Raw genomic sequence first — 23,448 nt, 5'->3', positions numbered from 1 at the left:
AAGAAAAAAGTAATATGTGCCAGTGACTACAATTTTAAAGGATACGCGATTTTAAAGGATTAAAATTATGAATCAAAAGTGGTTATAAGAGAAACAAACATCTCAAGACACAAACTTTAATATCTACATAATAATTACTTATATACGAGACGGCATTTTATATTTTTATACTAATCTAGTTTTCGCCTCTCACTTGACTCGCGTTTTAAGGGTTTGATTGTCGGTTTAAAGTATAAAATGTCGCATATGGTCTTTGGGGTTCAAGCTCATATCGAATTTCATAGAATTCGGTTCAGTAGTTTTTTGACAAGCAAACATAGTTGCTTTCAAATTTACAATAGTCATGTCATTTAGTCAGTCAGTCATTATAGGGAATATGAAAACCATGGTTTAAGCTGTTGTATCCTTTGTGCCAGTGTGAAAGGTGATGAAACTCATCTACACACTACTGTCAAGTAATAAGGCAATATACAGTGTTTGTGTAGAGCGATTGAGGCAGCGTAATTACGGGCCCCGATTCGCTCTAGCCTTAATGACATAGCTAACCAAATATTGGCTTTGCAAATAGACGTAGTATTTTTGTTAACATAATTTAATAGCCTTAATAAGCAATTTATAAATTTAGCTGATCTATTGGATTCAGAATTAAATGCTTAACTTAAAATAATGTGCAATTTGGTATGTCTGGATGTTTGTTACTCAATCACGCAAAAATTACTGAATAAATTTGCATGAAATTCGGATGAGAAATAACTTAATACGAAAGCTTTTTACTTGATGGCTAGGGCTTTGTGGAAGCCCGTCTGGTTAGGTACCACCCACTCATCAGACATTCTACTGCCAAACAACAGTACTCAGTATTGTTGTGTTCCGGTTTGAAGGGTGAGTGAACCAGTGTAACTACAGGCACAAAGGACATAATATCTTAGTACCCAAGGTTGATGGTACATTGGAGATGTAAGGAATGGTTAATATTACTTACAGCGCCATTGTCTATGAGCGGTGGTGACCCTTCACCATCAGGTTAATTTTTCGAATTGATAGTAGCTGTTGGCCAGAGTGGCCTTTGGTATCACCGGGTGGGTGGGCGAGTCTTGGAAGACTCTGTCGTACCATTAGGTGGGCCATAAGCTCGTCCGCCAACCTATACCATAAAAAAAAGTTTACCTAACCGGTCTCAAACTACCAACACCTTCCCTATCACTCGTGGGTAAACACGGGCAGAAGTATTTAAATATAAATGATTTATTAAATCTTAGCAAACTTCTTTGGCCAACCTTCACAGGTTGTCTATAAGAGAGCAATATAAGAGATAAGACCGCCTTTGCAGACCATTAATTCCTGTTACATCTGTGTAATACCTAACATTATTAGCAACGAAGTATAAACAAATAACTCTTATCCGTTAATTTCAAAGTATTTTTTGTATTTTTTAACAGAATAATGCTAAAAGAGTAGAGCTTAAAATATTTCGTATCCTCTTTAATCTTATGTGGGGTGAGAAAGAGATAGCAATATTATCAAACGTTCTAGTATTTTTTTAATCTTCTTATATATTCAACAACATATCTCCAATAAACGTTTTCTGTGTACTCTCAGGCGGTTACAAGGGAAATATTTAAAGCCAACGGCCACATACCTTCGTGTTATCGTAGTTTATTTCGCACGGTTTCCAAACTGTGCATGCTTTTCGACCAGTCCGAGTAGACCCCTCGTGTCTTCCTCGGTTCTTTGAATACGTAGGGATCTAGGGCTTAATGGGGTGTGTTAGGTGCCAAGTTGAAGTGGCTACTACTCGGCTTGTAGGGTAAGGAAGTACATCTTTACGATCCTCGATGTGACCGCAGCGTCCGTAAACACGCTTGATGCTCGATTTTACGCGCGCAACATAGTTTAATATTAATTTAGTTGGAGGGTCTTTCTTAATACAGTAATATAAGATCAAGTTTCAAAACTTCGTGTGGTTCAATGAAATTGTTGCTGAAATAGTTAAGACGTTAATTCAAAGATATGTGTATTTAATCTAACATTACTTCTTGGTTATTTCTAATAAAAAAGAACTTTAAATTCAAAAAAATTCAAGGACCTTTTTTATTTGTCCTGAATTAATTTATAAATATATAAGTCTGGTTTATTCGATGCTTGCAACACTTATTATATACATGTATTTTTTTTTTATATTTAATTAAATATGTTGACAGACTGGAAAAATAGCTACTGGATGGTAAGAGGTCACAACCGACCACAGATATTTATACTGTTAGATTTTATAAGTTATCCCTTACATTGCCAATGCCAAACATACACCTACTTAGTGAGACTGGCACCTCACCCTTCAAACTGCAACAAATCAATACTAGGTATTATTGTTTGTTGGTAAAATAAATGCAAACTGATACCTACCCAGTGATTTCTCTATGCTTTACTACTAAGTAACAGGCTTAACTTTTTCACACACACCGCGCAGTTGCGCCTAAAGTATATCATTATTCCGCCTTAGCATTTTATCGCAAGTAATTGTGTAGACTTTATAATCCGTCGGTTTTCTTATTCCGTATCAACATTTTCAAAATATCACGTCTTTCAACTTGGGTCGTATGTCAAATTATTCATTTCATATTATGACGTCACATTCTTTCGGTAGTACGACTTATATGGTTGAAATATCGTTCTTAAACAAAACTTCTTTTAAAAATCCTTTTTAGTGGGCGTATATCGGAAAAAGCTTAGCTATACTTAATTTAAAATCAGTCGAACATACATGATATATTTTCAAAGATCTCTTATAAAAGTATTTTTTATGTTAGTTCTCTGTGAGACACAAAGGGTTATTTTTTTAACGTATACCTTTTTATCACTACGTAGTATAAAACAAGGTTGCTTACCGCTATCTGTCAGTGTGCATGCTTAGATCTTTAAAATTACAGAACGGATTTAAATTTCTTAATTGATAGATTGATTCAAGAGGAAGGTTTATATGTATAATACATGCACAATACAGTGTAGAAAAACTGATAATTTTTGAGATTATTAAAGTGATGTCGTAAATAAACACATTTTTTGCGCTTACATTGCAAACGCTAGTTAACCCAAGGTAGATCAAAATAATATACTACGGTATTGTACACCTTAAAAAGGTCTTCAAAAAAGTCCGAGACAGTATATGTCTATCTCTTAGGGATAGTCCACAAATAACCATTTTGTATCCTTTACTTTTTACGAGAAATAATTTAAAGACTTATTTTCGAAGCGATTTTAAGCAATACATTGTTAACCCTTACATCAAATAAATACCTTAACTACATTGCGAATTTAATATACATCAATATGGCCTTTTACAGCATGTAGTTTAAATGAATATTTTTGAAGATATTACAGAATTAAAACGCAGGGACATAGAGCGGTTTGTATTTTCTGATGACTGAAAAACAGTGAAGACATTCTGTAGTAATTTAGTACCAGCATTGCCTCGAAGCTGGAGCGGGTCGCTAGTAAGACGTATGACATAGATGAATATCTCCTCACATAACGTATATTTTTTAAGCTTTAATTAAAGGTCAACAATCGTTTCAATTGAACGACCGATTATTGTATGGCCGTTTAAAGAATAAACAACTAAAGCAATAATGGAATTACGCGGTTCTGATATGAAATACTTTCACTACTAGCAGTCACTTACCTGATCGATATATTTTTTAATATATCATTATTTCGTTATATTAATATGTTTTAAAGTATTTTATATGAGGTTTTATACTCGTTGAAATTTCCTATTCATGTTGCAGAATTTTAAACGATGAAATGGACATGTGAATTTCGCTTGGGTATTTTTAAATGGACGTGGCGACGTTATTAAATATTTTTTGAAACATTTTATCACAAATTCCGCATTTCAAAAAGTTGAACTTAAAAGTAATCTTTTCGTTTAAAAACCATTTGAAAATAATAATTAAATATCTGAGTTATTTAAAAATCTAAATATATATAATCAAATAAGACATATAATTTTAAATATAGTAGGAATATTTATATAGGTGCTTCCAATTTCAATGATATTCTGTCATATGTGTCCACCATACCGCATTGAAGCAGCCTGGTGGAATTATCTCCAACCTTCTCTCTAAAGAGAGATGATAGCCAAATGGGATATTTGCAAGCTGTTTATATAATTTATATTTTTCATGGATAATATTCTATTGAGTACTACCAACATGACAATTGTTTTTAGTTGTTGACAGGCATACAGACGGATAGTATAATGTCTGCTAGGTTTTGCTTCGACGTTATTAATGTAGAGAATTATAGCAAAATACTGTCGGCACGAGTACGTGTCTGAATTTGAGGTATTGGATTGAGGTATGTATCGCCCACATAGTATTTTTATATTCACTGAAACATACCACCTGGCGTGACTTTTTTAAACATATCGACGTCAAAGGTGAAAAAATATATTGAAACAATTTGTATCTGCCAATTTTCAATTGTAAACAGCAGATGAATATAAAATCATATGATATTTTTATATTATACATATCCCTTTAGTAGAATAAAATAAAGCCCTTTAAAATCACTTCAAGTAAAGTTCATACAAATAACTAAGTTTAATTTAAGCAGCGCCGATGGAATAGCATACATTTATAGCCTCTGAGAATTATTTTCTGTCGACATTTATGTATACTAGAAAACTTTACGTGCGCTCCCATAACGTTGATTGCCGAGAGCGATCTCTTGGGGACAGTTAACTTCACCAAAATTATCGTTAGGAAGCAACATACATACGTGTTAAATTGAGATTCTGTTAACATTGTGATTTAACACTTATAATATTACGTAGTAAAAATAATTTAATCGTTGGTAGAAACTTAATATTACTAAAAAAAGTATTACATATATTTTAAAACATTTGTTTATAAAATTGAAAGATTATGTATTAAAAAGCATTTATTTTTTCGTACATACCAACATGGTTAATATTTTGATGCTTTTATTTTTGTTGAAGATTTCGTAATATGCAAAAAATCAAGCGAAAGACGTCACGGGGCAAACCTAGTTTGCGCATTTTAATTGTGTTTTTATTTGAAAAATTGCAAAGACATAATTATTATTTAATAAGTATATTTGGGTTGTCTGGAAGAGATGGCTAATTAGCCATAAGGCCGCCCATTGTACAAAACATTAAAAATATACTATTTTAATTTTAAGACTTTGTATTTTGTGTTTATGGTGTACAATAAAGAATAAATAAATAAATAAATGAAACTGCCTGTTTATTACATAATATTTACGATGTATATATATACATATTTTTATTATCATGCCAGATATAAAAGTAATTGGCTTTAAATATTTGTAACTGACGTAAATATACTCCGTAATTTAGTTGTCGTTCAGTTTTTCGACGTTTTTATAAAATGTAACACCACTTTTTAAGATAATTTGTATTTTCTTGTAAAATTTTTATTTTATTCTTATCCGTTGAAAAGACGCGTTTATGCGTTTCCCCCATGTGAAGTGGGAAGGTGGGGGTGGAGATATAAGACTCGCCGGTGATGAATGCACCGGAATACCCACTAGAGAACCAGCGACCACTACGTCCCTTCGGGTTGCGTTACAGGCTATTTTTTATTGCGACTGTTTGTGACGTTTACGTGTAAAATATTATGTCAATGTTACGTTATATTCTGATATTTTATTATAATAAATATTAAGATCGATTTTCTTAAGTAATTGTATACCAATTCTTTTTTTTAATTATTTAATCGATCCAAATTTAGTCATATTTAAAATCGCTGAAATATTCTACGAAATTACAGTGTCATCTCTATAATATACGAAAAATATATACCAGAATTAGAAATCTTGCCCGATCAATTTTTCAATTACAAAAAGGCTCCATTGATATATGACTATTATTACCTGAATCAAAATTGGTATTCCATTTATTCAATCAACAAATTAAATAAAGCAATATTTTGACCCAAACAAATAACCTTACAAAATAATTTAACATTAAATATACAAATCCGACTGGTGTACTTTTCAATGTTTAGAATTTTTAAAGGTTCAAAGTGTTTATTTTACACCACTCATCTCGTTTTCGGCGCAGAATGAGAATATCCTGGGGAAACTTGTCTGTCAGATAAAAATCTACCGTTTACTAGTAACCTTCAATGGTGGAAAATAGTGAAATATTCACAAAGCTTTCTCCATAAATGTAAAGTAGACAAATTATTTACTGGCTGTAAATTTAGTTTGACAGAAAATACATAGGTACCATGCTATAATTGCATGTCACATCTTTTCGAGAAAATCTCGTATCAAATGTGTTTTGTATCAACGTGGTCTGCACGGAATTACCTGACGCAATTCCATAGAGACTCCATTTCAAGAATCTAATTAAAATGATACGTTGTAAGCTTATTATTTTCAATTATTTTTATCATTATGAATGTAGGTAGTTCATAATAATTTATTATAATAGAAATAATGTAAGAAGGAAAAATTTATTTATAAGTATAAAAAAGTATTAAAAGCCTAACAAAATAATAAAAATAAACAAAGTATACTTAATCTAAAAAAAAAAAAAACACAACAATAAAGAACAGAAAAACAAAAAGAAAGCGATTTGATAGTTGTTTATATGTACATATATGAGCTTCAAACCATTTTATGATAGATCTCAAAAAATATTAAATAAAGTGAATAGTAGGAAAAATTATAATATTAGTGTTGTATAGTAGAATAACTTTCCAGTAAGGTCAGTAGATGCGCCTTTACTATACCACCAGCACCTATTAAGGCTATCACCAGTGACAGCACCGGTAGCTAGTACCATGAATATTTAATACGTTCAGAGGTCATCTACCCCGTCAATATCCTCCTCGTAACATCGTCTATATCTTCCTCATATAAAACATGTTTTCAAAAATACTTTTAACTTTTTAGAATAATATTTTTTAAAAATAGAGATAGTATTTTTATTGAGATGTGCACAATCGTAGAAGCCGAGTAAGAGCTGAATTTAAAACGAAACGTCTTTTTAACTGTCTTGATGCCCAAGACGGAAAAGAATCTATTATGAATTTTTCTTCAATATTTCATTTGGAAAGTTCGCTTTGAATTTAATTTCAAATAACAGCATTAACTTGAAATCATTTAAACGTAGAGTGCAGACAGGCAGTGACTTAACAAGAAATTTTATTTGATAATAAAATTATTTATTAAAGAAACCTGTGCAGCAGGAATCATCTTCTATCTAAGAGAATCATTGGAGTAACTTCAGTGCGGGCTGGTGTATTACGTGTGGCAGAATTTCAACCAACACATGTATTCAGTGAAAATTATATGTAGCCTCAGGTATTATTGCTTTAACTGCAATATATGTTCTTAGTCATAACATAATTTACTGTATGTATACAGAGATAAGTTTAAATATATTCAGTATAAGCCATTATGATAACGTATATATAAAATCAAATGTATAAAAATCATAACCATTTAACAGACTCCTATGGACTTGTAGCCCTCGATGACCGTGTTCTAAATTTAAATGCATGTAAAAATATATCAACATTATTTAAATAAATCAAAGTCACAACTAATTCTCGTATTAATGACGGTACTTACTTTAAGAATTAAGCCGTTTAATCTCACATGGGAATCCCTTATTCCGTGATTACTATCGTAATGTATACATATGTTGTCCTCGTAGGTGATTACTGATTCCTCAATCGTGCCTCAGAGAGCACATTAAGGTCCCAAGTATCATTAGTTGTAAGCATCTGTAAAACTGGGATAGAATTATTGTATTTTATTCATAAATGTGGGCGATTAATGCTTGAAGATTAATTTGACGCGTGAAAGGAGTGCGGGTAAGCTTATCTAAATTTTAATACATTAACTTGTATAATAATATTTATTTATTTCTACTTAAAATTATTAGTTTATTATTTAACTATTTATATTAATGTGCTTAAATAAACATTTGTTTGTTTTATTATTTACATTACATCATACATTACATTAGCAGCCTGTAAATTTCCCACTGCTGGGCTAAGGCCTCCTCTCCCTTTTGAGGAGAAGGTTTGGAGCATATCCCACCACGCTGCCCACCAATGCGGGTTAGTGGAATACACATGTAGCAGAATTTCGTTGAAATTAGACAAATGCAGGTTACCTCACGATGTTTTCCTTCATCGCCGAGCCCGAGATGAATTATAAACAAAAATTAGGCACATGAAAATTCAGTAATGCCTGCCCGATATTGAACCCGAAATCATCGGTTAAGATGCACGCGTTCTAACCACTGGACCATCTCGAGTTTTTATTATGCATTATTTTAACTCTTACGTCCGCATATACATACGATTATAAGTAATAGTTTAGGTAAAAATAATATTTGTAGCACTTAGATTATTTATTAATATTTTTATATATTCATTTCCTCTTACCCACCAACTACCAAAATTTCAGGAACGTCTTCAACTCATTGGCTCATAAGCTCTGCTTTTCAGCAAATTCATTTTAATGTGCAAAAAAATCAAGTTTATAAAAGATTAATACTGTATTCAATAATTTACCAAATCCAGATTAAAAAACTGTTCAGATTAGTTAAATCTTTATTAGGTTAACAAAATCTTCATGTGTCATTCAAAGTGGTACTTTTTTTTTTTTTTTTGTTTAACGAGGAGGAAATGCATTTACGCATGCCGCCCGGTCGGGGGACCGGGACGGGTATGTGGGACTCAACCGGGAACTAATGCCCCGTGCCAGGGCACGCTAGTGCTAATGCCCTGTCCTACCCACTAAAACCATCCTCGGGTTTCCACCATGCCGCCGAGTGGTGAGGCCACGGGATCGCCAAGGGCATGCAACCGCGACCCCACCAGCGGTAGCCGCCGTAAGGCGGCTGAATATACATGGAAAGCGCGCCTAGTGCGAGCCTTCCCCCTCATCCTCCACGCGGGAATGTGGCGAACTCCCCCGAGTCCGCCACTGGAGGCTGGGCGTCAACGAAGCTGACGCCCTGCGGCGGATAAGATGGTAGGCTCCGCCGCTAACCGCCGGTGTAAAACACCTGGGAGGCTCGAGTAGCGAGCCCTCCCACTCCCTCCTAGCCAACGAGGCCACTCACATGGTCAGCCCTGACGCCGATCAGGGACGAACCAGGAGCAGCCCCGCGGCATCCCTCCCGCCAGTCTTAGCCGTGGCCGACGAGCAAGCTCAAGTCGGCCCCGTTGCCCAGGGTACACCACGAGGAGGTGACTGACATGTACCCCTTTCAAAGTGGTACTCCCTAATATGTAAATTACATTTAACATCTGTATGTCTACCGTAAATATCTACTGTGCAAAATTTGACTCTTGTATAGGTAGTTAGGCAACATTCACGAACACGTTCGCAAAAGACGTTTAATAAAAGCAAACATTTACGCAGCTCGGTATTGGACACGTTTCACCGTCAGAGTAACCAAAGTTGTAATTAGCAGCTACTGAAACAGCAAATTAAACGTCCTTTCGTGTGACAAATTTACGTGAGACTGTCGCTTTCCGTGGGGGCCAATTTGGTAACTAAGCGATAAATACGAAATACAAACAAAACTAAGACGTAACTTATCACACGAATCGGTGATTTTTTATTTTTGTTTTGCAAAGAATAATAATATTACATTAGTTACGATATGATGGTTTATAAAGTTTCAAACGAAGCCCGCCCGGCGCTAGTGACACGAGACACGTTGGTCACAGCAATCAAAGTTGTAATTAGCACTGAAACACCAAATTAAATGCCCTTTCATGTGACAAATTTACGTGAGATCACCGCTTTGCTCTGGGGTATATTCGGTAACTAATCGAAAAACGTGTGCGCGAGCAAAATTAAGCTAGTGTTTGACTTTAGTTAATCTTTTTCCGAATTTCATAGCTGAAAATAGATCAAAATGTCACTAGATAAATTATTTTATATCAACGGGTATATCTGTATGCAACAATTGTTGAAAAAAAAGCGACAAATCCCGCAGACATTTTTGTTTTTTTTTTTAGTAAATGTTTCACAATAAATGAGCACAGAGCACTAAACAAAGATTTTAACTTATAAAGCTAATACCAAGAGAAGATATGTTGTTAAAAATGTATTATTTTGTTTCAATAGTCGCTTGGATATATTTTAGGTCCATTAAATATGATGCTTTCACATGAGTGCAGTATTTAAAGTGTCCGCAACACGTTTCGACGTGGTTGCTATTAGCAAAGTCGTAATTAGCAGCTAGTGAAACAGAAAATTAACCGTTCTTTCATGTGATAAATTTACGTTAAACTGTTTCCGCTCTCGTATGTTATTTTATATTTACTACTAACATAATACAACTTCAAATGTGCATAAAATATTTGAAAATCGAATTAATATATCTGGTATTTATTTTATTATTTTTAATTATTAAGTCAACGGTACACAATGAACACATTCTATGATGAAATTTAAATTAAGACTATATGATTAACATTATACTCACTTACATGCTAACTCGACATTCAGTTTATAAAATTATATTATGACATTCTTCTATAAAATTATATGAAATAACTTGCCTTTTTTGCCTTTGAAAATTACAACTATTGTAAAAATTAAATTCAAGCTATTTTTTTTTACTATTTAATTCATAAATAAATTCTAATGTATTTATCAAAAAATTAAAAAGAAAAACAAAAAATAAAGAGGGTAAGTTAAAATAATTTTAAAAATTCAAAATGTACCATCCAATTGGGTATACTTAAAATAAAGCTATCTACCGATTACCAATGAATTCATATCACAATCAAGTATGGGCTTAATCTTTTTTATATTATCTATATTTATAGGTACACAATACTTATCTTCTTCTTTTAAATGAAAAAAAAAATACATTCATAATCATAAATACCTAGTAGAACTTAAACGAAGATGGTGAAACCAGAATTTGTATTTATAATTTAATTCTTGCGCTATGGAGAAGGCAACCATCGTGAGAAAACTGCATGTGACGGATTTAAATCTACCACATCCATCCATCAATCAACTTACATTGGTGGAATTATTTCTAAACCGTATTCTATAAAAAGAGAATATTAGCTTGGGACATTTAAAGTGATATAAGTCCTTGACAATATATTGTCATTGGAAATATAAGTAGTATTATATTTGACCATCATTTATAACAATGAAGTGTCATACATGTCCGTATCAAAATTTGACCGTAGCAATAAATGAGGAACGATAAATTTATAGTTCATTGATTCCATTATCGATTCATTTCATTGCATTTGTTACATTTGTAACGGTTTACATAACTTTTGTATTGGTTACTTTAATGTAACTACATACATCTTTGAATAGAAATTCAATATCATTGACTTAATTTTAATTTTTATAGTGTTTGAAATTTTCATCAAATAATACGAAAATAAAAATATTTTTTATTTAATTGGATACGTGAAAAAGTGTAACTATTAATTTTTAAGCCGATTTCTTTTTTGTCTCGGTAAAATCCATATTCTGAAAAAAGCTATCACACATTTTACGCTTAATTGAATCTTCTAAAATTACGATTCATGAGTGCTTGTAGAACTTACTTAAATAATTTTGAGTTGTTTTGATTTTTTTACATGTAGTAAAAGTACTACTGATTAATAAATTTTTTTATAATTTGGTGTCAAATTCAACAGCTTTAAAATAATGTTATAATAAAAATAATATAATTCCTTATGTATTAAATTAATTCATTGTTTATATCAGAAGAAATAACGAGTGCTTCAAGAATATAACCCGTTTATATTTAAATGCGGTTATGTGACATTTTCAAGCGTAGACGGGTGATATTTTGGAAATTAGGCGTCTATTTATTATTATATTTCATTTTACGTCACAAGTATCGGTTTTATGTTTTGCGGACGATAATTAAGTAGATAATTAAGCAATCATTTGTGAAATAATGACCTGTTATTCTGTGGTTCGACGTGACAAACAGTTAATACGTTTCAGCGGTACATTTTACGTTACTTTTAACGAACATTTTGTGTTTAAGTGAAAATTATGATAATATATGTAATTTTATTTTATATGTCGGTATCTCATAAATCCTTAATGAGTACATATTTTTAATGAAACTTATAAGATCTGTTGATTCTCTGTACTAATATTACAAATGCGAAGGAAGCTGTGTCTGTCTGTTACTCTTTAAAAACCACACCACTGAACCGATTTTGATTAAGTTTGGTATGAGTTAGCCTAACCTAATGCCTGACGAGAACTAGTATACATATAATATATTAAATAAAGAATTTGACTTGAAGTAAATAATACAGTTTTTGCTATTTTTATACTCAATAATTAGGTGCTCTCTGAATAAAAATAATTTCGATGTATATGTACACCCTCGCTTAGTTTCAATTAACAACCACTTAGTCATTTCTGAGGAATACGTGAACGAGACAGACTGTTACGAACAACATGTTAAACATGTCTTGTTTTCCTTTACACTAACATTCAATTATAGATATATAGTATATATTTTATGGCATTGGTTGGCGGACGAGCAAATGGCCACCTGATGGTAAGTGGTCACCGTCCAAACAAAGGCGGTGTAAGAAATATTAACCATTCCTTACATCACCTATGCGCCACCAACCTCGGGAACTATGATGTTATGTCCCATGTGCCTGTGATTACACTGGCTCACTCAACCTTCTAACCAAAACACAACAATACAGTGTACTGTAATTTTGCGGTAGAATATCTGATGAGTGGGTGGTACCTACCCAGATGGGCTTGCACAAAGCCCTACCACCAAGTATATATTTGCTTGTATCGCTAACTTGTAACATATCTGACACATTACCATCGCATGTACAATAGGTGGTATGTATTATTTACTTTAAATAGGGAATGCAATTGATACCACACAAACGTATACAAACAAAAAGAGTATAAAAAATAAAATCACAAGTCATTTTATTCTTAACTATGTTTTAAGTAAAAAGTAATATCGTAGTTGACTATTTTATTAATAGTAATATATATTAATGAACCTGTTGGATGTTTAAGTAAAAAAGCATAATTTAATTCTTAGCGAATTAAATCAAACTCAAAAGAACCCTCGATAACTGTTTTATTCGTGTTGATATTGTAATGTATTTAAATCTCATAAACATTATTAACCTTATTTTCGAAATTTCTAATTCATAATAAATAAAAATAATCATTTCACTATCTTAATGTGATGTACCCGAACTCCTATACCGTGATTTGTATATATTTATATGAATACGATAAGCAAATCCCAATGAACGTATCTGTTTCGAACATTTCATTGTATTTATAGAAAAATTAAACATAATTAAGCGCCACTGGCCTCTTTAGCGCTTGGCTTACTGACCCTTGGGTTACATGGACGTACTCAGTCTTGCATACATTCTATGCTATTCAAATATAACAAGTTACATCAATATTTACACTTCTCTTTCAATAAACTCGCTCTTAAACGAAAGAGAAATTGATTGTAACATATCTTACAAAACAAACTTAAACGCAAGTCATCCAGCAACAAAGGGCTCGAATAAAACGCGGCAACTTTAAATTCCTCCAAAACAAGACAAAAGGAAACGATCGTAATAAGAAGTGAAACTTTTTCAATATCGCTCGAACAATGGTCCCTCCTTTTTATTCCTTCGTTCGAAATCACCCGGGACACTAAAAACGATATCTTTCCGAACATTATATAGCATTCGAGAGCATTGGGTGCGAGATATAATCTAGGTCCACAATGCACTTTTCATTTCCGTGGACCATACACACACGCATTTACGCACACTAAACGACAGTACGAAAATACTCTGTGTGTATCGTCCCATATTCTAGCTCATCTCGCTGGGCTTACCACATCGGTTCCAGGCGAAATTATGTCTAATCGGGATGAGAGAAAGTCGCTTTTCCCGTTTTACTTGTATCGCATTGGAAGGGCGGTCGTCGCGTAAGCTACGGGCCACGTGCACCTCGACAACTTGCGCTTAGTTCTTCACGAACTGTGTGGGAGGTTAGAACGCTACATGAATTATACGAGCATGTGTCGTCAATGTCATGCGCCTTAGCGTGCGTTCGCGAAAAAGCGCTTTCCGCTATCAAACCGCGGGTGTCGACCACGTGATTTTGACAGTCGATGTAAAAAGCCGGTCTAAATAATGCAGTACGCTTGAAGCGGTGAAAGTGTTTTTATTTCTGATGAGATAAATAATTAGCCGGCGATGTTTTGAACGATGACCGTTTAGATCAAAGGATTCAGATCAAAGGTGACACTTAAATATTACGATATCTCTACGCACAATATGGAGTGTCTTCGGTAAGTGTTTGTATATGATTTTAATTACTCTTCTTTGATATTATAGTAAAATATGATATTTATTTTATTGAAAATTGTTTCTCTTAATTTTATGAACGACTTTAATTCAAAGTTACGGTTATATCTTATAATATATTAAAACTTGAATTACAAATATTATAGATTTAATTTTTCGAGTAGTATTTCTGAGTTCAAAGATAAAGTTCATATAAATATAGGGAAAGTGATTATTAGATGTTTCGAAGCGATCGATAAGTTATCTATAACTAACAAAGAATTTTAATGAGCTATTTCGTCCTGAACTCATTGTTTATGGATAGATATACAACTGCGCATGCGTGAGAGTATGTCAACAAACTCGGGGTTAGGTTGCTATGTGCTGAAATTAATTATTTATTACCAATATACATGATTATGTAGGTCTCTTATATTTAGTCGTATTAATTCTCCTATCGTTAAATATTGCAATGAGCCGTTTTAATAATTTAACTATAGTGTATCATTTAGATAACATTTAAATAAACAAATAACGAAAGTTCAAAAGCCTAACATAATTAATTTCATCCTCACGCACACATATGCATTAGTTACAACTGGATAAAATTATTTCAGCTTAAATTTGCAAATATGTAAACCAACACAAATAAATTTAACAGGTTCATTAGTCTTGGAGATACGCGCGAACAAATGCACGTTTAAATAAATTGTTTTTAATTAATTAAACACTGTCCTTTCTTTGTATAACATTGATAATGGATAAATAAATATACATTAAATACATACACGTGTATTATCTGGCTTTGTACGTGAATCATCCAATTAATAATTCTTAGACACACAATTGACTAAAGTCATAAAACCAGTATGCGAATTCCGTCATAACCGTTTAGTATTATATAACAGTGCAATTGTATTGTAATGAAAAATATGAACCGAATTTAAATGATAAATAGTATTCACACAATATATTCATCTGTTTCCATGGAATCAATTGTCTTTCGGCTTTACCCGCGCGATATTTATAAAACACAAACTTCCAGTCCCCGTTTTACCCCCTTAGGCCACCCCTAACTTTCTTAGCGGATGTTTACATCCTAAAAGGAATCTACCTGCCAAATTTAAAGTTTGTAGGTGTTATAGTTTCTGAGATATCGTGATTAATCAGTAAGTGGTATTATATATATAGCTTGGGAGGAAAATAAGTAAAAGAAATACGGTGCTTATATAGAATACTAGTTATTACTCGCGGCTTTGCTCGCGGTTGGTCATTAGGGGATTGAATGGTACCAAATTTCATCAATTTCAGTTCAGTAGTTTAGAGAAAGCGTAGCAAGACAGACAGACAGAGTTACAATCGCATGTATCACATTTGTATTGTAGATAATATTGTTTGTTATTTTTTTTAATTATAATTCAATATATGGCTTATAAAATAGGTTTTATTTATAATCAATTTGTTTGTTTGTACTTAAATCGATAGTACAAAATGATATATTTTAAATGAAATGGTAATTACAATTGTAACCTTTACATTTATTATATTGATTATTTTTATCGAATGAAATTAAACTTATGATATATATAAAACTGAATCGAGCGCTTATTACAGTATCAGTAAATATATTTAAAGACTATCTATTAACAACATAATTTATGATAATATCGCTAATCGATGAGTATAACTTTAGGTCTTCAAATGAGATCTGTCAAAGCAAATTGAACTTTACATGTAAACGTATTGTAATAACATAAGTATCTTTTTTGAATGGCTAATTACTAAATATTTATATTAATTAGTAAATTTATAACCTCTGAATAATATAAGTAAGTAATTTAGGGGTTATAAATGGACCTCCTTTGAAAGAGAAAGCATACGTATTCTATCACGCTGCTCTAGTTATGGTCGGTGGATACACATGTGGCATAATATGTAGACAGGTGCAGGTTTCATCACGATGTTTTCCTCGAACGAGATGAACGATAAACTGACGTTTAAACGCACACGAAAACGCAGCGCCCCTTTGTGTTTACATTATATATACTAGACGATCTCGGCTTTATTTATATTAATATTTTAATGAAATAATCACCTATTACATTTAATTACGAAATAAATAAAAAATAATCTTTCATTATTGATATGTCTAGATAGAAAGCCAAGCTGAAAACGCGTCGAAAAAAATAGTGCCTAAAAGGTAGTCACAGTACACGCAGAGTAGCAAAGTAGGCCAAAATAATAAAGTTGGCTCGTTTATTTTAGTTCTTTTGTCGTGCGATACTCTACATTGATTTATAAATAAGCTAAGAAAAAAATATATGTCTTACTCTATTTAATTGACATTGATAACCCATGATTGGTCAAAATACAGTCAAATTCAAAATCATTAATTGATTGTCAATAATTTTTCAATGGTTCATAAATGGTTTTTATTGGATTATATGTTATATGGTTTTGAAATTTCGATTAAAAAAAATTATAATCTCCAACGAGTCAAGGAAATAAAGATTTTTGTGAAACTTCTGTTTTTTACATAAACATAAACATAAGCAGCCCGTAAATGTCCCACTGCTGGGATAAAGGCCTCCTCTCCCTTTGAGGAGAAGGTTTGGAGCATATTCCACCACGCTGCTCCAATGCGGGTTGGCGGAATACACATGTGGCCGAATTTCGTTGAAATTAGACACATGCAGGTTTCCTCACGATGTTTTCCTTCACCGCCGAGCACGAGATGAATTATAAACACAAATTAAGCACATGAAATTTCAGTGGTGCCTGCCTGGGTTTGAACCCGAAATCATCGGTTAAGATGCACGCGTTCTAACCACTGGGCCATCTCGGCTCTGTTTTTTATTAATCTACATCTATTCGAATATTATAAATGCGAAAGGCAAAAGCCTAGAAACCCCAATAAGTAAGTTTTTTTTATATCTAAAACCTACGATAGCCCTCCGAACCCCCTCAACACGCGGTCTTTTCTCTGTGTCTTTTATGAATTATTCTGTCATAGTTTGAAGCACCGTAACATTCGAATTTTAAATTCATTTAGAACTATTTGAACGTGGATGATCGTAATGAATTCAATCATAGAGCAATCACAAAAAGCTATTATACATATATAGTTTGACATGAAAGTTAAGAAATATAATTTGCTAATTATAAGAGTACAGCGATCTCACGTAGCGTTACGCAGATACATATCTAAGATGAAGATATAGTACCGTTTATCTTAAGACCACCCGGAAGTTTCGATCTTGAATGTGTTACAAATTCTTTTTTTAAACACAAGTAAAATGTCGCATATATTTTTAATATTAGACAATAATAAGCTTTATACCACAAGTAAATAGGTCTTTGAATAAAAAAACGTGTGGTTTATTTTTATTACCATTATCTTCTAAATTGTTATAAAATCAACAAATGTGTTAATAATTATTACAATAACCCAGTACAATTTATATAGAATAATAAATCATTATCTATAAGACGCTCTTGTTGAGGCCTTGAGCCAAAATCGTGAACTTAAATATTATCTGTACATAATCCGCCTTTCTTGAGGTTATTAGTGGCGTCTTCGCTTTCATTGTAAGAGCTCAGCGGGCGTTCGAACTCTTCGTCAAAACTTTGAACATTTTTAGGTATCGTAAATTAAGGTACGAATACACTCTTAAGTCTTCGTACCTCATTATAACATGGCTGTATAATATATTTCCTTGCATAATTAATATTAATTAATTAAATAAAAAAACTTATACATTGTTTTAATTTCTTGATTTGTAAAATATTTCTTTAAAATGGGAAATTTACTTCCGTACTGAAAAATTATATTTTTAAATAAAATTCAAGTAAAGACACAGGAAGTAGGTTATATGACGTAACATATCTCATACCTAAAATAACACTGACTAACCCTCTGTGTATGTCGGGATGCTTCAAACTGCAGTAGAATATTGATAAGAAAGCCCGGTGTACTCGATTGATTTTTAAAGAAGGACACGACACGACATTTCAAACAAATGCGTTTACTTTTGAAGAATATGAACACGTTGTATTTTTACATCACATACGTGATGGAACGGAAAATATATTCATACCGTTCGTAGGCAATTTGTCATATGTTTTATTTCTCACAGGCAATTTGTTTCGCGCGTTGCTAAAATTTCCAAAATTAGACACGTCGGAAATTCACCTACAAAAAACATAGGGATCTAATGAAAATGAATCATTCCTCTGGTTTATTTCGTTTTAGCTTTAACAACGCAAAGTCAAGGTGGGTCGACGAACTTCGTGGGCATTTTGACGGCCGTCAATATTCACCGCACCCTGTTTCGCTTTCGTTGAATAAATATTTATAGTTTATCATTTGATTTTAAGACGTCAGTGACGTATAAGATATCCGTGCGCCGTCGATAACGTTGTCTGAACTATTATTTGAGCTCGCACTATCAGAAATAGAACTAAACGTCTATTATTAGAGTTCTGTAACGTGAAATTGTAAGTCTACATCAATTTAACGTCTGCATTTTCCATTTTAATGAGGATAATGAACGACCTTATTCTTAAATCATTTATAACTTGCTGACGTCATTTTTTGCATATCTATTTGAATAATACATATTTAGCTGATTTCTTTTGTCTTATAGTGAATTTTATAAATTGGTTTTTGTTTTTAATTTCTAAGTACTTTTTATATAATATATATTTTATATATATATAATGGGTTTGTTTTAAATATATTTCTAAGAGTGTTATGAAATATGAAGCAGATTTCTAAAGATGCAAGTCTAAACATTATCACACCAATTCATCAACAAACAGTTTTTTGCTGACGCTACCGTTTTCAAGGTCGACGTTTGGTCGCATCGATGTTATCTGTTTGCTTAGATTCGAATCTGTACCAAAGAATCATCTAAAGCTGATCTGATGTACGATAGTCGATAGCTTTTATTATATTAAAAGACTTTTATTTTTAAATATACAAGTGCATATTTTAACAAATGTTTGATTACATAAGCAGCCCGTAAATGTCCCACTGCTGGGATAAAGGCCTCCTCTCCCTTTGAGGAGAAGGTTTGGAGCATATTCCACCACGCTGCTCCAATGCGGGTTGGCGGAATACACATGTGGCTGAATTTCGTTGAAATTAGACACATGCAGGTTTCCTCACGATGTTTTCCTTCACCGCCGAGCACGAGATGAATTATAAACACAAATTAAGCACATGAAATTTCAGTGGTGCCTGCCTGGGTTTGAACCCGAAATCATCGGTTAAGATGCACGCGTTCTAACCACTGGGCCATCTCGGCTTGTTTGATTGTTAATTTTGTATTATAAAATTACGTCATCAAATTATTGCGATTCGTTATAAATTTTATATTCAAAGAGAATAATTGATTTTTTATATTATTATTTGAATATTGATTAAATAGTAAAGTTATTTATAAATATTTTATTATAAATTTTTAACGTTGTAATAAATTTACCAATACTTTTTTGCTGACGCTATGACATACAAGTTGCCTATCTTCGCTTTTTATCTGTTTGCTTAGATAGCGACCTTTGGTTAAAAACTTACTAAACCTGATTATAAGTGATTGTTGCTTTGTTTGAAAATCACACTACCAAGTCAGTAAGTCGATATTCCAGTTTACTGATTTGGGTGGCTTGACCGGTGATAGTAATCTTCCTAAGATTACTGTGAATATATGAAGCTTGATAATTGTGGTCCATTTTTTAATTCCCTCGATTAATCCTTATTTAGTATACTCATTTGTTAAGGTATTAGTTGTTAAACAGTGTATGGTAATGCTAAGCTGAGTTTCATTAAAATTCACCTTGTGGTTACCACAAGATGCGATCATACAAAAGTAATTTGTATACATATGTCAGTGTGATACAGTATGTATACAATATATAGGTATAAATTGGCCTGTCATCAGGAAATGAGTAACTTAAATCTCGTAAAATTCAATCCTCGTCTATGATAATAGCTTAACGGATTACTTGTGGCACGCATATAAATTATTCCAAGGATGCGCGTGACATTCAACGGGAATCAAACCCGGATTGTATATAATTTGTGCACCTGGTGCTTTACATATACGATTACATCATGTCACATAACGTCCTGCTTTATTAGTGTAATGGTTTTTGTCGTTTCGATGTGAAATTAATACAGGGTAACTGAAAGTAGAATTACAAGGTCATGTCACGTTTGAAGTTTCCGCGCGTAAAAAAAATAGATGATCTATGTTTATGTTAGTGAGAAAAAGAGAGCAATATCTTTTTTCACAAAATTAGAATCGTATGGGCATATTTTAAAGATAAAAATCATAATTTCGAATTTAAAAAAAAAGAAAATCAATGACAATAATTAAATAAGGTTTTTAATAATACAAGCCATAAAGCACTTTCTTCTTCTTAGACTAAGATTAAAAAGCATGATCATTATCAATTTAATTAGAAAAAAAAAAATGTCGTCTGACAATCAAATCTGCTTTTTGTAGTTGTAATTTCCTCTCCAGAAAATAATTCCGAGCGAGGAATTATCAAAGACTGTCTTTCTTTTATGTCCCTGTTAAATGTCGGAACTCGGCCATGACGAAGATTTATTATTCGAGATCTCGATATCACACAAAAACATTCTTCATCCCATGGCTTAAATGCACGAACAAAAACAGTAGCTGCACACGGGAATTTGTTATGGCAATTGAATTTTTTATTAATTTGTTGCGCCGCCTTTATACTGATAAATACAATAATCTTCATATACTATTGTATATTATTCTTTCTATTATTATTTGGGCATTCTTATATTTCAGTAATATAGTGTTTATCATCAAGAGGTTTCAATTATATTGATAATATCAATGTATATACTTTTTATATTATTAATATAAAGCTTATGTATATAACAAATACATAGAAAGAGATCCCAGATTGCTAATGTGTTTATGAAATAATAAAAACAATCATATTATATCGAAAATTTGTTATGATTCAACCAACGGCTATATCTATTTCAAACAAGTCGCTCGTAGGATATTTAAATCGATGAAGACCTCTTAGAATTAAAGATCACAAAATAAATTTCCTTTGAGAAGGCTGATGACTTCGCTTTAAATATTTGTATGATATTTATTTTATAATAATAATGTCCTGCATTATTGGTTAGTATATCATTGTATTACATAATCTAGTATTTTTTTTTCAAACCTGTGCAAAGCCAGGCAAAAGATAAAAATAAAACCTTGAAATAAAATTTCAACATTTTTTTGCTTAAATATCTAGTATGAGAAACTGAGTCAGCTGCAAGATATAGTGAGTCGTGGATTTATCTCATATAATCCACTGCTCTTCCTCGTATGACGTAATGTTATATTTAATTCGTTACTACGATCTGCTAATGAAGATTTAAAGTGCATGTTTTGTACTAACCCACTTTAAGCCTATTCGTGTCACACAAATCGTGATTAAGAGTCGCTTGCTTTTAAAATATCTAATGCTGCATTTCTGTTTATTGTTTGTAGCTATCTGTTATAAATTTTGTAAATAAATTACATAAAATATAATAATTAAACAGAAAGTTGTTAGTGCATCCAATATTACACCGCGATCTATGAAAACATTACTATACATAAATTAAGAAGTTCAAGATATAGTTCTTTGCATATTATTAACATTGGTCCTTGCAGCCGGATCAACTTTAACCAGGGAGTGATGATATCCTCGGTTCGTTATCTCCGAGATCATTGGCATAGTTTGTAATTTTAACAACATTTCAATCGAGAACTAGATGAATATATTTTTTTACATTTTATGTGTATTAAAAAAAAAGGATTTTTAATATACTAGCATATCAAAGTCAGTGTTGCTTAAAAACAAATATATGTATCTTAGCTAGTATTTTTCAACAATCTGTCAAACAAAGTAAGGAGCAATTTTCTGGTTGACATCTATTAAATTAAGTAAAAAAACAATCCTCATATAATTTCTTCTTAGTTCTATTTTATTCTAAAATTTTTGTTGTATTTAAAATTTAAAAAAAATTGCTAAAAAATATGTTTATTATTAGTAATTATTTTAACTTAAGTCATAAATGAGCCTCATTATTACATATGAAACACCATGTTAAGAATTTAAATTTCAAAAGGCGTGTCCTTACAAGATGAGTCAGGTCTGCCGTCTACGTGATCAGAATGCTATGGCGCTGTGGGTTTAAGAACATCTATAAAAACATGTTTTTAGTGTAGGACCGTAATGAATTGTATTTTTATATGACCTAATTTGAATTTAATCGAATTCGATAATTAGTTTTTAATTTACTGTTTACTTTTTAATTTAATTCATTACCAGATACTATAAATATTTTATGAATTTTCACACCAGCACTTATTACAAATCATTACAATAAAACAATGGCATCTGATTTACTATTACAAATTTACATTCATGCTATACTCGAATAGCTTTTAGAGACATTTACATAAACACCAATACGATATATTACTTTAAATGTATATTTGATATATCACCTATGAACACCGTAAAAAAGAATCCATTGTAATTCATCGTGACAACTTCGGGTAATTTTTCATTCTCAGCGTTTACTGGCCCGTTAAGTTGTTAATTTCATATCTTAATATTCACGCCTAATGGGTGTTCAGTGTTATGAAAGTCGATTTATATTCTGGGCACCCTTGAGTTGCATAAAGTTATAACAAGCAAAACTTAACGATATGGAACTCTTCAGTGACAAATGACGGAACGTATCTCCTTAACTTTTGTATACGTACTCTTCATTTCGTATAATAAGACGTTCTCTAATTAAGTCTATTCGCTTTGGGAATCGTGTGACGATTTATTTTCATTAGTATCAAGAGAAGGAGTCTCTTTTAACCTACCATCGTTATTATTTAATTATTCTGTATATATTAATAACTTTTCATGACGTCTTCAGATCTTTAGAATTCAGATTGTAATTTAGTAGCGATTTTAGTGAATTCGTTTCTATGAATCAATTTAATATTTGTAACGTTTTGTATACTTAAAACTTATATAATTGGTGTTCAATCCTTGATAA

The 23,448-nt window shown here is 32.0% G+C and overlaps 1 protein-coding gene across 2 annotated transcripts in view; it reads left to right on the top strand.

Moving 5' to 3' along the window:
- Nucleotides 1-14,078: 14,078 nt before the first annotated feature.
- The window catches only part of LOC125069226 (collagen alpha-1(XVIII) chain-like), a 175,349-nt gene continuing 165,979 nt past the window's right edge, over nt 14,079-23,448 (top strand). For both annotated transcript variants that reach the window (XM_047678639.1, XM_047678640.1), the window contains exon 1: nt 14,079-14,368. In XM_047678639.1, coding sequence (XP_047534595.1) covers nt 14,355-14,368 — 14 coding nt within the window. In that variant the 5' untranslated portion in view covers nt 14,079-14,354. The remainder of the gene's footprint in view (nt 14,369-23,448) is intronic.

This window comes from Vanessa atalanta, chromosome 15 (genome assembly GCF_905147765.1).
Source record: "Vanessa atalanta chromosome 15, ilVanAtal1.2, whole genome shotgun sequence".
NCBI lineage: Eukaryota > Metazoa > Arthropoda > Insecta > Lepidoptera > Nymphalidae > Vanessa > Vanessa atalanta.
Note: the sequence above shows the minus strand (reverse complement) of the source record. Positions and strands in the feature narration are given on the sequence as shown.